The following is a 16,147-nucleotide window of genomic DNA, read 5'->3' on the forward strand; positions in this document are numbered from 1 at the left end:
AAGGCAATGTGACTACAAAATACTCTTCAGAATAGTATAGAAGTATCTGACAACTTACCTCAAAAACCGTTAAACTGTACATCATTACATAGTCGTTCCTAGTGCTGGAGAGAAAATACAGGCAGAATCTCCAGGCTCCTATTTGCTGAGCAAAGTTATTAAGAAGTTCCTCTGGAAAAGTTAAACAGCAACAAAAAAAGCTATGAAAATACATGAAATTAATACAAGGCTGGGTTGTCCTATTATTTTTTTAAATGCCTCTCTCCACACAAAGCAATGACACCAAAAAAAAAAAACAAAAAACAAAAAACTACAATATCCAGCTGACTCTTTAAGATAGAAAGGACAAAGCATACAATATTTTTCTGACCCTAAGGTGACCATGAACACTGAGTCTAAAATACCAATAAATAACCTAGCTATGGACACTTTCTTAGGCAGAGAAACTTTCACTGTTGAAGTGCTTAACCTAGTGAGCGGATAGATAACTGTAAGAATATCATTTTTGCCTTATAAATGATGGCTGATTGGTAACTTACTTCCTCTGGGGTACAGCTATACACACATATATCTAGATAGATAGAAAGATAGATTAAGATAGATATATCCACGCCACTCACTCAACACTATTCTTACATACAATTACACACACACAATGACAGCTAGAATAAGAAAAGAAAAATTAAGACTAATGTTATAAATACAGGACTGGAAAAAATGGAAGAGAATTCAAGATGGCTAACTCCCTTCATGTGAGTTGGTTTTATTTTAAAACACCACCCAAAGAGTTGGAAGTCGGTAAATAAAGAGTAGCAACCATGGGAGTTTCCAGGAACCCTGTCTACCTCAAATCACTTGGAAATGGTTTTCTTCCTCCTGAGGCTGCTGGACAGACAGCACCATTAAGAGTCTATCACCGTGCTTCGAGACATGCTGCCCATAAGTCATATTTTATGCTGTGTGTGTCATAAAATATAACACAAAGTGGGTAAAAATACAAAGGCTATGATCCCGAGAGATTCTCAAAATCCCCTGGAAAAGCAGCGAGCACAGCAGTCCATCCTGATCCTACAGTCACTGCTCTGCCAGCGCCCCACCACTGAGGCTAAATGCACCAGGGCAGTCTCATTACAAATCCCAGAGAAGCAAGCGTATGGTGCCTTCTTACAATAATCAGGCAAACCTTCCATGTACCCCAGAGGTGAAGTCCAACCAGAGACAATAACCTCTGACTGGAAATGAGGAGCTCTGGGCTCTGTTCTAGACTCTATCCCTAACCCGCTGAGTCTAAGCCCAAGTGAATCCCTGCTCCTCATTGATGCTTCAGCCTTCTCCACTTTTAAAAATGACCAATCTGTCTCCAGAGGCTCCCTGCTATCAGCTCTGTCTCTAGAGCACTAATAACACATTTCTGGTGGAGGATCGGTGGGGCCCCTATAATAAAAGGTCTCCCTCCTTTTCCCCACCTAGCGTGGAAAGACTGTAATTTATTCTAAGATATCAAAAAAGAAGCAAGAAGTGGTTGCAGCCCACACACTCAAATAAAGCTACGGAGACTAGGTACAAAGAGAACTGAACTAAGGCATGCCTGTTACTGAGCCCCCGGATTCCCTTTAGCCAGCATTTAAATTAGACATTTGTAGCATCTGGTTATTTAAAACTACTTTAAAATCAGATTAGAATACAAACATGCTAAAATGATACCACTTTTAATGCATGAACACTGAAGATGAATAACATTTGCACTGCAAACTGAAATTTAAGAGAAAAACAAAAACATGTCCATTATAAGCTAAAAACAGGACTACAGAGAAATCTGTGTTGGAATATATAACAGATTGATTTAAGGGAAAGATCCTTCACCTCCTTTGGTAAAAATCACCAATGATGTTTTTACTGTAAGGTACTTTGGTAGCATAAAACTAATAAGGGGCTCACTCTGGGAGCAGGAGTTGCATCAACACAACTGAGTAATAAGGGAACCTAGGGGAGCAAGCAAAGGGGGTCTTCTGAGCCAGGTGCCTGACCATCCACTGGGCCCAGCTTCTGTCAGTATCCCCCACTGATAAATGCTCTGGTTCCCTATAGCACACTCCCTTAGAGGAGAAAGGCATATACAGGGGAGGTCCAAAAGAGACCACCTCGTTTAAAATGAAAAGCGATAAGAAGGTGCATCTCCCAGGAGCTGATGTGATGCTCAAAGGATGCTGCAGCCAAAGCTTCACTGACTGGCCACCTGAAAATCCTAACCCTAATCAAGCTTTGGACCAAAGGCAGAAATCGGCCATACCACTGAGCTGGCTAACATAACTTAGAGAAGCCACATGGGCCAGAGAAATGGCTCTACAGAGTCCTGCAGACACAGAAAAAGGCCTCCAAGGAAGTGAAAGCAATGAAGGTCAGTGCAGAGCAGCCAGACATGCAGGGGCAGGCCTGCCGGTTTGGATCAGGAAAAACAGTTTTCATCTTCAAGTTCAGGACTTGGAGACACAGAGAGAAAGACTACTCTAGGACCAAAGTACAGCATGGCTCTGAAGCAGAGATCTCACACTTGAATACCCTTCTAATGTACAGCATGCTTTAATGAATATCGTGCATGTAGATGAATATAAAATTTAGAGAGGTTCTAGAAGGCGCTGAGATTCCCAGAAGACCTGAAGTTATCATACGTACATCTCTCTGTTGTTTGAAGCTTTTGTTCAACAAAAGTTGCAGAAGGAGAGGAATAACAGTGGCGATAAGGAAAAAGCAAGAACTGGAGGTAACACCCGTTAAAGGATCTCTGGGCACTAGGTAAGATTTCAGCTAGACTTCTACACACCAAAAGTATGATTGTTTTAATGCTTTTTATGAGATTTTTTTTTTAATTAAGTCACAGACTTCTTGTAAAAGTTCAACACTGCTGAAATCAAGAGCAAAGCAGGAGAAAGGGTTTCCACATATGGCCAAAGGAAAGAAAATCCATCATTCTGGATTAAAGTGGGCTCTGCTGACTACATCCATTGCAGCTAGGTTTATAGATCCCACCAGTCACTGACCAGCAGGACTGGAGCAAAAACAAGCCAGAACTCAAGGGGAAAGATTCAGGCTTGACCAGTCGAGAGTACCAACTCCTTCCTGCCCTCTGGGGTCTGTTCGTTATAAATGACTCTTTACAATTCAACACTCCACTTACCTATCTCACGTTTCCTTTCATTGGTTGTACAGTCATGGAAAAACTCTGTCATCAGACTTTCCAATGCCCTGAGAGAGGCTTCTTCAGATGCCTAACAAAGGAATTTGAAAAAAAAATCAGCAACTGTATTTTCAGTTCTATGCTCCTCAGTTCCGTCCAGGTCACATTCAACAGTCATAGTAATTTACTTCCTCAAAACATCTTGTCAACATTCTTCAGATGCATGATATAAGCCAGAAAAATTGCAGGGAATTTCCCACTTGGCTCAGTGCCCAAAGCTTTAGAATACTGTATATATTCATACTACTGTGCAATTAATTTTCAATTATTTATGCCTAGGAAAAAGGGAGCAATAATTTAAAATTTAATTCTGGAAACATATTAAAAGCAAATTAACAGTCCCTGATTTATTTTAGACTGAACAGGTAGAGTGAAGAGATTCAGGGAGGTTAGGGTGCTTTATAGACTATCCGTCAACAATATATCTGCCCCATGTCTGAATTGCGTGTGTTAGTGACAGTTGCTCAGTTGCGTCCAACTCTTTGAGACTCCATGGACTGTAGCCCGCCATGTTCCTCTGTCCATGAAATTCTCCAGGCAAGAATACTAGAGTAGGTAGCCATTCCCTTCTCCAGGGGATGTTCCTGACCCAGGACTCAAACCTGGGTCTCCCTCATTGCAGGTGGATTCTTTACCGTAATATGAGCCACCAGAGACTACTGGCCATATTCTGACTCAGAACAACTGTCGTCAAACTGCCGCATGGATTTCTGGGGGTTTTCAAAGGGACTTCAGGAGCCAAACATGATCCCTCAACTCTCAATCTCACATGAGCCGCCAACAGAGATTAAGGTGCAGCTAAGAGCCAAGCAGAGCAAGGACTCAAAATAAGAGCACCTCCCAACTACAGACCCGCAGAGAGCCCTACTTTCAACTGAACCACTCCAGTGGAGAATGAGAAGAGAGGGGCCCGAGGCTCCCCCAGGGCTCCTCCTCTCCCTTTTCCATGCGGAACCCCAAACCCACTTCCTCTTCTCTTACTGAAGGCAGGAACATCAAGCACAGCAATGAACTTGAGTCTACACTCCTCACATAACCAGTCTATGACAAGGTGAGCGCTGGCAGGCCCTTTGTGAATCTTCACTGGCATTAATCTACCATGAGATGATCAGGAGACTACAGCAGTTTTGATTTCTTAATCGTCTATTAATTTCCTCCTTTCCACCCACCTTTCCCATATCCTCTCCACTACCTCCAGAGTGAGAGCTGACCATTAAAACTGCATTTTAAGGGAACTTTCCTGGTGGTCCAGTGGTAAAGAATACACCTTGCAATGCAGGGAACACAGGTTTGATCCCTAGTCAGGGAACTAAGATTCTGCTGCCAGCCCTTGGGTCGCCAACTACTGAGCCCATGGGCTCTGGAGCCCTTGTATCACAACTAGAGAGTCTGTGCGCCACGACAGAAGATCCCGCCTGCCGCAAATAAGACCCATCACAGCCAAACAAATAAACAGATATTTGTCTAAAAACTGCATTTAAAACAAGTCCACATTCAAATGTGTCATGTATCAAACTGTAGTATTAGCAGGGGCCTCTACTTGGTAACTGGCTTTGGAGGAGACTGAGGAACTCGGGCCATTTCTGTGGGTGAACCAGCACTTCTTAGGACTGGTACTAATGATACAGGCTGAATCAGGCTGTATCAGCCCATCTACACCAACCAGCACATGTAAACACGCCGTACAGCACACGGGGCCACGTTCAAGCAGTGCCAGGCACAGCTGTCCCTCCCGTGCTGTGGGCATGGTGACAGCCATGCAGTGAGAGCGCAACTCTGACACGTGGAGTGATGGACTACTGCTCAACAGTTCCAGCACTTGCGAATCTGAAGGGCTTTCTTATCTGAATTTCACGGTAAGTATTAGCCCTCCATTCCTTTTTCAAACCAATACATCAGTTCAACCAAGAAAAATTACTGGATTGCAAGCTGCTTAATTCTAAACTACACAATTTTTTAACACAGAAATAACCAGAATGTGCAACAAAAATAAGACTGCAATGTGTGTGTGTGTGTGTGTGTGTGTGTGTGTGTGTGCTGATCAAAACGGCCTCGCTGTTCTTACTGGCAGATTTTCTAAGTGTTATAAATTCAAATTTCAAAATGAATTTATATAAATAAAAGAATGCTTTGGTCTGCTTCACAGATCAATTTGGTGTGCCATTTCATCTGAAAAAATGATTTTCTGTTTTTAAAAGTTTGTGAGAAGATTTGAAAGAACCAAAGGAAAATCTATGTTAAAGTAACTTTTTGGCAAAAAAAAAAAAAAATAACCATAAATCAAGACATATTTCTTGAACTAAAAAAAGCCAGCTATTTAGCTAAAATAAATCAATAGTTTTCTGGAGCCAAAATAAGTTCCTGAACACTAAAGACACATCTTCAAGTCACACCTGCTTCACAAGTGATTCTTTACTTTTTGGCCGAAGCATGCAGCTTGTGGGGTCTTTACCAGGGATAAAACCTGGGCCCCCTGCAGTGGAAGCGTGGAGTCTTAACCACTGGACCACCAGGGAATCCCTCCACAACTTATTCTTACAGTGAACCACACCAGCGTAGACTAGAAAAAACTTGAACTCATCACATTCCGGCTGTCAAGGTTTATTTCAGATGGGTTCTTGAGGCAGAAGTTCATAAACTTGACAATCACTGGCCATATATCAAAGGCTGCTGAAGCAAGTTTCTGCCTCCACAGAAAATCCATCTCTGTCTCCACTCCAGTCCCATCACACCCACCCTCCTCACAGCTCCAACCCAAGAAGCTAACACTCCCACAGAAAGGGGAAAGATGAGCACCCACCAAACCATAGCATGTGCTTCTTATCTAATGACGGTCGCTATATGAAAACGGAAACCTCCAAAACCTAGTAACCCAGTGCCGTCACCGGGAATTTCTCAACAAGGACAAATAACGTGCTGCCTGCATTTTCAATCACTTTTCTAACTGCAAAAGGGATACCTACTCTACAGAGTGTTAAGGGGATCAAATGAAACGCTCCATGTTAAGCTGCTGGGTAAACTCCTAGGAGCTATCTAATTCCCAGTATGCCTGCTATCGTTTTTATTTAGTCCCAGATACCAAATGAAAGCAGACCAAAGCAAAACAACAGAAGTATTCAGGCCTCCTGTGAAACTGGAGATTCATGCCCTAAGGGGTTTGTCCCAAACATATTTAATTTAGTGGGGCTTTTCTAACTGGATTTCAAAACGCAACTATTTTGAGGGGAAGGAAAGGAGGTTGAGACTTTACTAGGGTCACACAGTCAGAACAGAGATATAAAGGATAACATTCAAGACCTGCAAATGATTGAAGGGATATTGGAGAACTATCCCTAACTGGCAAGATGGCCAGTGGACCCCTTGCCAGTTGTTTTAAGCAGGTGGTGAAGCCAGAATTCAGACAGCAATGGGTTAAGAAATTAGTGAAGAGGAACTCAAAAGCCTCTTGATGAAAGTGAAAGTGGAGAATGAAAAAGTTGGCTTAAAGCTCAACATTCAGAAAACGAAGATCATGGCATCCGGTCCCACCACTTCATGGGAAATAGATGGGGAAACAGTGGAAACCGTGTCAGACTTTATTTTTCTGGGCTCCAAAATCACTGCAGATGGTGACTGCAGCCATGAAATTAAAAGACGCTTACTCCTTGGAAGGAAAGTCATGACCAACCCAGACAGCATATTCAAAAGCAGAGACATTACTTTGCCAACAAAGGTTCACCTAGTCAAGGCTATGGTTTTTCCTGTGGTCATATACGGATGTGAGAGTTGGACTGTGAAGAAGGCTGAGTGCCAAAGAATTGATGCTTTTGAACTGTGGTGTTGGAGAAGATTCTTGAGAGTCCCTTGGACTGCAAGGAGATCCAACCAGTCCATTCTGAAGGAGATCAGCCCTGGGATTTCTTTGGAAGGAATAATGCTAAAGCTGAAACTCCAGTACTCTGGCCACCTCATGTGAAGAGCTGACTCATTGGAAAAGACTCTGATGCTGGGAGAGATCGGGGGCAGGAGGAGAAGGGGACGACAGAGGATGAGATGGCTGGATGGCATCACTGACTCGATGGATGTGAGTCTGGGTGAACTCCGGGAGTTGGTGAGGGACAGGGAGGCCTGGCGTGCTGCGATTCATGGGGTCGCAAAGAGTCGCACACGACTGAGCAACTGATCTGATCTGATCTGAAGCACATGAGACTACACTTTCAAGTAATAAAAGGACAAAGAAATAAAACTAAGCACCCTGATGTGCTAGGAAGAGAGGTTTCAATTCCCAAAGGCTATTCAAGCACTGCACTGATTAACCGACGAAGAACATTCAGAATTCAGACACACCTGACTGCTTCCCATCCTGGACACGATTTAAGACCCAGATCTTAACAGAACAAAAAAACGAGGTCAGCTAAAAACCAAGCAAGGCACATTCCACACACAATAAAATTTCAGTTACATGCAGGTATAAAATATAAGAGGTAAAACAATAAAGCTTCTAGAAAATATAGATCATCCTCATGACCCCGGGGTAGGGAAAAAACTGTTGAAAACACTAAACACAAAGAAAAAGACTGGTAAATGGAAATGGTCATCAAATGGCACCATGAAGAGAGTGTAAAACAAAGCCACAAAATGGAAAAAGATATCATCAATATGGGTAACGGCATAAAATAACTGCTACAAATCAATCAGGAAAAGATAAATGACTCAATTTTTTTCAACAGGCTAACAGTTATAAAAGAGGATACTCCAAAAGCTGATACATAGAACAAGTACTCAACCTCATTAGTCATCATAGAAATGTAAATTAAAAACAATATAATGCCACAAATCTATTAAAACGGCTAAAGTTTAAAAGACAGTAACAGGTAGTGCTGAAGATGCTGCTGGTGGGACTATAAACCGGTATAACCATTTTGGAAAATGAACACATGCATACTTTATGACCCTGTAATTCTACTCCTTGACAATATAGCCAACAGAAATTTGTACCCCACGAAATGTACACAAATGTTCACAATACCACTATTCATAATATCCAAAGAGTCCAAAGAACCCGATGTCCACCACTAGTGGGATTGATAAGTTGTGGTTTATTCATCAGGAAGATGTTATAACAGTAGAAACGAATGAATATTGCTTCATACAACAACATGGGTGAGTTTCACAAACAAAGCTGAATGAAAGAAGCCAAGATGCATCCAACCTTCATTATTTGTTTTATGCTAACTTTTAAAAATGAGCAAAACAAATCCATGGTGTTACAGAATGCATGCGTGCTCAGTCGCGTCCGACTCTGCGACCCCATCAACGATAGCCTGCCAGGCTTCTCTGTCCATGGAATTTTCCAGGCAAGAATACTGGAGTGGGTTGCCATTTGCTCCTCCAGGGGATCTTCCCAACCCAGGGATCGAACCCATGTCTACTGCGTCTCCTGCATTAGCAGGCAGGTTCTTTACCACTGAGCCACCTGGGAAGCCCTATAATCAGAAGAGTGATTATTAGCCTTTGGGGAGGAGGGATTCTGGGATGCTGGTAATATTCTATTTTCTCGACCTGAAAGTTACAAAAGGATGACTGCTTCATGCACTTGGTAAGTACATACACACAAGTCTTGAAACTTAAAAGGAATACTTATTTTTAACATTCAGGTTGGTGTCTGCAGACTCTGATTTTAGAAACTGTGTTTTTTCCTCTAATAGCACAATTATTAAGAGCAGTCTGGGGACCCAGAGATGAAGTCTGAGCGTGAGACTCCTAAATTCCTAAGAATCATCACCTATTTCTCCTCAAAGCTGCAAGGATGACAACAGAAAGTTACAATTCCATAAGTCTGTATTTCCCTTAGACTTCCCTCAATAGCAAATTTATACAGGATGGTGAATTAAATGTGGCTCATAATACACTCGTGGAGACCTATGTACATATCTAAAAAAATCTTTTCTGTCCCAGAAAGAGTTAAAATCTGCCAAGTGGAGCTTTCAACTGTTCCTGCCTTAACTTTATCTGCTTTTTTATGGCACTGCTCATGGTCTAGCAATTCAGAGACTATATGACTGATTTATTTATTAAGTCAACCAAGACTCACAATTACCTAACAACTTACAAAAAAAATTGAGAGAAGGGGAAGGTCCACATAATTTGAAATCTTCTGACTCTTCCCCACTTCCACATCTACCAGGCCCTAACCCCCTCCTGCCTAGATTAGTGGAACTTTTTACCTAGTCATCCTGATGTCAGCTTTCCCAATTCCAATTCCATCTGTACTTCACTACCAGATAAATGCTTCTAAATAGCCATTTTCTGCCCCAGTTAACCTAAATCTAGCTTTCAAGAGACTTTATATCTGGACCAACTGAGATGTTCAGTTAACTCTTCAAGAAACAATCTCAATATTCACTAAGTAACGAATACTGCATTAGGTCCTTGAGATACAAAAGACTGTCCTTGACTTCCAAGAACTGGAGATGGCCTAGGGAGCCCAGGCGGGGCGGGGGGCGAGGGTAGAGACTATGGGGCCGGTGGGGGTGGCGGGGAGATGTAGAATATGATGCTTTATATCCTACAGTAGTGACATATGGATAAATAGCTTTAGGAGCCCAAACAGAACTCTGAGAGACACAAGGAAAGCTTCACAGAGATGACAAAATCCTTAGGGATTTGAAGAATGCAGACGTTTACTAGGAGGAAAGCATGCCTATGCCTGATTCACTGTTACTCAGCCCAGTAAGCCGTCACTGTGGTCTGAACACTCATGGTCTCCAGAACAAACAGCTATTCCCACCCTGCATTTGCTCCTTGGTCAGGTGGCGCTAGTGGTGAAGAACTCACCTGCCAATGCAGGAGATATAAGAGACTCGAGTAGGATCTCTGGGTCAGGAAGATCCCTGAAGAGGGGCATGGCAACCCTCTCTAGTATTCTTGCCTGGAGAATCCCATGGACAGACGAGGCTGACAGGCTACAGTCCATAGGGTCACACAGGGCCAGAGAAAACTGAAGCAACTTAGCACGTACGCACAACTTAGCACGTACGCACAGCAATTCACAGTTCAACCTTCATGAAATTTCTTATGACGTTTTCAGTACAGATCCCTCCCTTGTTTTCATCTTCTGTACTTCCTTGTAAGCGGTATCACAGAATTTTGCCCATGGCAGTGTTCTCTGCTCACTTCAGAATGGAACCATTAAAGAGCACAAGCTCTGGTGTCGGGTTCCTCGGGTTCACATCAGAACACACCTCCACCTCGGCCTAGTTATTTAACCTGTCACTCTTTCTCCTCTTACGCACAACTGGGAATAATAAGAAAACCTAACTCATGGGGTTGTTCTGAGGATTAAAGAAAATAATCTGTGTAAAGCATGTAGTAAACATAATGCCAGGAATAAAGGAAGGAGGTGAAGTCACATCTCTACCTGTTAATAATTCATAGATGCCAGGCCTCTTCCTCTAATGAGAACATAAACTGTCTGGAAAGAGATTCTGCCCAATACGTTCCTACTTGCTGTAACAGCCGGCACGGTTGCAGTAGTAGTGTCAGTCGCTGAGTCGTCTCCGACCCCGTGGACTGTAGACCACCAGGCTCCTCTGTCTGTGGGATTCACCAGGCAAGAGTCCTGGAGTGGGTTGCCATTCCCTTCTCCAGGGGATCTTCTCAACCCAGGGACAGAATCTGGGTTTCCCGCATTGCAGCCAGATTCTTTACCATCTGAGCCACAGGGAAGCCAGTATGGACTGGCACTCAAATATCTTACAGACCGAATTCAGGAGAGTAAAAGGAACAAGTAGACTGTTGATATCAGTTTTTGTTTCTCAGGAATAATGGTAATTCTTCCAAATTCAAGATACATAAAACTGTGCTTTAATTTCCCCCTTTGAAGAGCTCTGATCATAATGACTTTTGCTCACAAGCACCCAATGATTAGGTTCTGAAAACCAGGAGATTGCTAACAATTTATCGTAAAAACACTGAGACTAATAATGGATAAAACTGTGCTTTGTCTCCTAAGACAAGACACCTAGATGACAGTTTTCTCAAATCCTGATAAATCTGCAATGTTTTACCTAAGTGCCTCTAGAACACCCCTCTGTAAAGCATAACCTTTTTATAAAATTGGTACTGGGGAAAAAAAAAAATTACTCTTTCTTTAAAAGAAGGTTGTTAATCAAGCTTTTCGTCACCTTTGCCAAGAGCTACATTTTGTCTGTTCTTCAATGAGGTGAATCACATGAGCCTTCTGTACTCAGGCTGATGCTTCCTTGATAGTAAACCTAAATATGAGGGCAAGCATGCAGCAGAGTCTGAGCTCAAAGACTCCTACAGCAGATCCAGAACATTTTACTACTCCAGTTGCTTCTATCTAAAGAAGGTTCTGGAGAAAAGTGATTCTATATTAACTGCTGACCAAGGTTAAAAATAAAAAGTATGCAAAAGACACCTGGTGTGTTAATAAGAGATTTCATTAGCAAAGAAATTCAACCTCATGTAAACTCTGGAAGCTAAGAGGATTACCACGGATGTCTAAACTCTCAAAAGAAAATTCACATTCTTCCCTGCACCCTTCACCAGTGCAAAGAAAACTGATGAGGGAAAATCTCCTTGGCCTTTAGGCCTGCATATAAACATGAGATGAAATACGAAGCTTAAAATAACACACAATGGAAATCAATGTGACATCCATCCATCCATCCCGTCCTGCAGGCAGTTCAAAACGCCAGGAAGCACACCAGGGAAGACCCAGGCAGGAGAAGGGCACGCAGAACAAGACTTCTCACCCTTCCCATCACTGCTCTTTGTTTTTTACAGGACAGTGTCTGCAGATTGAGACACAGACTAAACAAACCATGGTGAACTAGAAAACCTATTTTATTTCTCTAAAAGCAAACTGGTGAAACCAGTTGAATCTTCAAAGTCTAACACACGGGCTGCTGAATGCTGAGGTAACAGATACATAGTGAAGTAATTTATATACAAAAGTTGCATGGCAGGGGTTGGGGGGGAGCGGGACATGTATTCTACTGATGGAAATACAGGGAGCACCACACCATGTTCTGGGAAAACAAAGCCCAGGCAGATGTACTTATCACAACTCTATGAACACGTGTCTGCAGCTAACTACTGAAGTTATACATGTGCCCACAAAGGCTCCTGGCTGTCTCGCCTACAGCTTAAACTGAATGACATTTGCCCTTTGAGAGTAACTACAGACATAACTTTGTATGAGATCATCATGCAGATACTTAATATTTGATTAAAACATATACTGCGGCTACATCTAAACATATTTCTAACCGTTAAAAGGCACCTTTCTGCTTTAGTCTAAATCTACCATAAAGTTGATCAACGGCAAGACATCCCCCTCTCCCGGTCCCAGTATTTCTTGGGTCTGCAGAAAGTGCCCAGTCAGATTCTGTTTCTTCCATGAACAAAAGGCTCTGTTGACAGCTGAGGACTGGGAGTGAGGAGCAGTATGACAGCCCAGCGTCTGGGCCAGGAAGCCCACTGGTCCCACCGCGGTCACGAGAAGTCAAAGCAGTGTACTCTGTCCCCACGGGGACCAATTAGAGGAAACATCTCGTACCCAAAAGACAGTGTGTTTTATGTCCGGAAAACCTTATCCATGTACTACTGGACGAGCTATAAAAACAAGAGGCACCAATTAGCTACGAATGGACAGGTGCACTGGTTTCAAAAATGTCCAGCAAATCTAAAGAAAACCACAGAGTCATCACAAGTAACTCATACCTGATTCTAGACTAGATACTGCACTGGAGGGGGGGAAAAATGCTATAAAGAACTTAATTTGGCAAACTGACAAAATTGGAATACAGATGATAGACCAGATAAAACTACTGAATCGATGTTAAATTAAAGCTGACAGCTGCACCGTGGTTATGTAAGAGAATATTTCTATTAGGAAATACACTATATTGGGGCAGTGGACATGACACAGGCAACTTACTCTCAAATGATTCAGAAAATATCATGTGTGTGTATGTATATGCATATATACACATATATACTAGATACACACAGAGTAAATGCAAATAATAAAGCAAATACGGCAAAATGTTAACAAAAGCTGAGTTTGTAGAAAGAGTGTTAAGAGTGTTCCTGGCACTACTCTCTCTTTGCCAGATTTCTGTCAGTTTGAAATTTTTCCAAATAAAGTTTTTTAAAATCTCGTCTGTTGGATTGGTATGCTCCATCTTGCTCCACATTGCTCCAAGTTAGCTGGTCAAAGAGGAAAGAAAAAGTGAGAAGAGAATACAATAAGGGAAGAAATTATTTTACTTTCTCAGATGCCAGATTTATTATCTTACACTGTTTCTGAAAAAGGATAATACCTAGGTCAGACATTAAAAATTTTGCATCTGCTGGTTGGACAAGAACCACATCCCACTAGAAGCTAAAACACATACAATTTATATTGTTATTTATCTATATTCTAGTCAGAAGGCTTTAATTAGACAGCCAAAAAAGCAAATGATAAAAATAGTTATTCTGCAACAAACTGTCTAAAATAAATGAGTAATACAGCTAAGACTAGGCTGTCTCTTCACAATCCCATCTGCTTCTCTTTCCCAGGTACATATCCCAGGAGAACAAATGTTTACATCTGCATGTGGAGTCAATTAAACTCAAAAGATACTCACTGAGCACATTTTAACACAAGGCATGCTACCAAGAATTCCTAAATCAGGACCATGGAATCTTGAGAGAAATAAAACAAACCCCAAAGAACAGCAAGTCAACCTCCTTTTATAGATCAGGAAAATAAAGCTCGGAGAGAGAATCTTGCCCAAAGTCGGCCAGCTACTGGTCAAGTCACCGGGCAGGGCCACCAGAGTCCCTTCCCAGCCGTAGCTCCTCTACCCCTTAAACAAGAGCAGAGGTGTTCTGCTCCACGAGCTGGAGGGATGCTGAATGACCGGGTGTTACCCTGCCTCTGATGAAACCAGGAAGTGGATGGGTGAGGGGCTGACGAGCCACCGTAAAAACAGGCGGCAAGTGTGAATCACAATTACCACTGCAGCTCCAACCTAACCGATTCCATCTCACTGCTGCTGCCACCGGAACTGTTTAGGAGCAAGTCTCCTGCAAAACCCATACCACGTGCCTCCTAAATTACTCTGGAACAGAACTGGCTTTTTAAATAACAGTTAAAATAACGTTTGAAATTTTGGCAAACATCTCCAGGCTGTATTACAGAGTGCTGGAATCTGGGAGAGCATAATCACTTCCTTTGCCTCGCCCTAGTTCTATCCATCGATATATAATCACTTCCTTTCCCTCACCCTAGTATTATCCATTGATACATAATCTCAAGAGACGTACAGATCAAAGTCTAATGTCCTCCTCAGGATGGGCAAAGCTGCAGCCTCCTTCCTGTTCTGAACTGCCCTGGCCTGCCCAGGTCCAGCCACGACAGGAAGGCAGGACACAGAGCAACATGAGCTTCTCCTGCGGGGAGGCAGGTGAAAGGCTTGAAAGCTGGGTGGTTTTGATGCAATGACTTTCTACCCGGTAGATGCGGGCCATGTTGCTAGGCTCCCCCCCACCACTCACTCATCATAAACAAAACAGTGATCAGTCTCTCCTGTGGGAAGGAAAAAAAGCGAGGAGGGAGACAGAGCCCGGAAGAATGTGCTCCAGTACAACTCCCACCTCGGGTACAGATGACAATCCCCCAATGGGCACCAAAGCAGGAATGAAGAGACACAGAAAAGGAGCTCTTTACATGAGAAATGACTGAACAGGCTTCATGCGAGCCAGTGCTAACACTGAGAGGTCCTTGGCCACAGAGAAAATGCCAGGTGAGAGGCAGCCCCCGCTCCAGAGTACAGCCTACATGACTTTGGGCAAATCCTGCAAGCTGCTGGACAAGCATCCTTGGACTAAACGCAATCAGGTATGTGTTATGCAGTTGATGATAAAAGGAAAACGCAAAGTGTTAAATTGTTCAGTCGTGTTTGACTCTTTGCAACCCCCATGGACTGTTGCCCACCAGGCTCCTCCGTCCATGGAGTTCTCCAGGCAAGAATACTGGAGTGGGTTTGCCATTCTCTTCGCCAGAGGATCTTCCCAACTCACGGATCGAACCCAGATCTCCTGCACTGCAAGCAGATTCTTTACTGTCTGAGCCACCAGGGAAGTTGATGACAAAGCACCATGTAAATGTTAGCTAATGTAGTTATCCCTCTCTCACTATGCGTTACTCTCAGCCCACCCTTCACGTTTGGATTTGCTTTTATAAAGACAAAGTCCCCTAGTTGTCGTCAGCTTGTCCCTCTCAATACACCCTGCACCACCTTAATACTGTAATTCTTAATTTACAATCAGTCACGTTACTTTAAGGCTCTCAAAGTACCACTGCCAACTGCCCAACGGTGCTGATGTACCCCACACAACATAAACCACGATGGCCATGAGAGCAGCTGCCGGAGGACCTCTGAGGGTGCTGCATGCTGCAGGAAGCGTGATGCTGCTGCACAAGCAGAGATGTGCGCTCGGTAGGAAGTGACGCTTCCTGGCTGGGGGCTCTAAATGCTCCTCCCGTCACCACAGATGACCACGAGCCACCAGCAAAGAAGACACCATGTGCTCTGGTAAGAGCGCTCTCTCGGCCAGGGACTCTCCTGGGTGCTGGGTTCCGCACAGCACTACTAGTCTATGCAGCTGTCTTTTAAGTTTTACTTTCAAGAATAAGCTTGGTACTCATGACTGTGATTTTGTTTAAAAGCTGTAACTTTTACAATATAGAAAGCTACTGTAATATTGAAACTCTACTGATTCTGTGCCTCCAGCCCTTTGAAGATTCACTGGGTTACAAGGGCAGAACAGCAGCAGTTCCAGGGGTGTTTTTTCGGGGGGTGGGGGGAGTAGGGGAAGTGGAGGTGGGAGGTACACAGGAGAAAGGAAATGGAT

General features: G+C 43.1%; 1 protein-coding gene across 2 annotated transcripts in view; it reads right to left on the bottom strand.

Annotated features, from left to right (window-relative positions):
- Positions 1-16,147, bottom strand: part of XPO6 (exportin 6) — a 106,636-nt gene that overhangs the window by 67,169 nt on the left and 23,320 nt on the right. For both annotated transcript variants that reach the window (XM_070779849.1, XM_019987845.2), the window contains exons 2-3: positions 3,176-3,266; positions 59-171 (exon numbers count right to left, since the gene is read on the bottom strand). In XM_070779849.1, the coding sequence (XP_070635950.1) occupies positions 59-171; positions 3,176-3,266 (204 nt within the window). The remainder of the gene's footprint in view (positions 1-58; positions 172-3,175; positions 3,267-16,147) is intronic.

Source organism: Bos indicus, chromosome 25 (genome assembly GCF_029378745.1).
Source record: "Bos indicus isolate NIAB-ARS_2022 breed Sahiwal x Tharparkar chromosome 25, NIAB-ARS_B.indTharparkar_mat_pri_1.0, whole genome shotgun sequence".
Lineage (NCBI taxonomy): Eukaryota > Metazoa > Chordata > Mammalia > Artiodactyla > Bovidae > Bos > Bos indicus.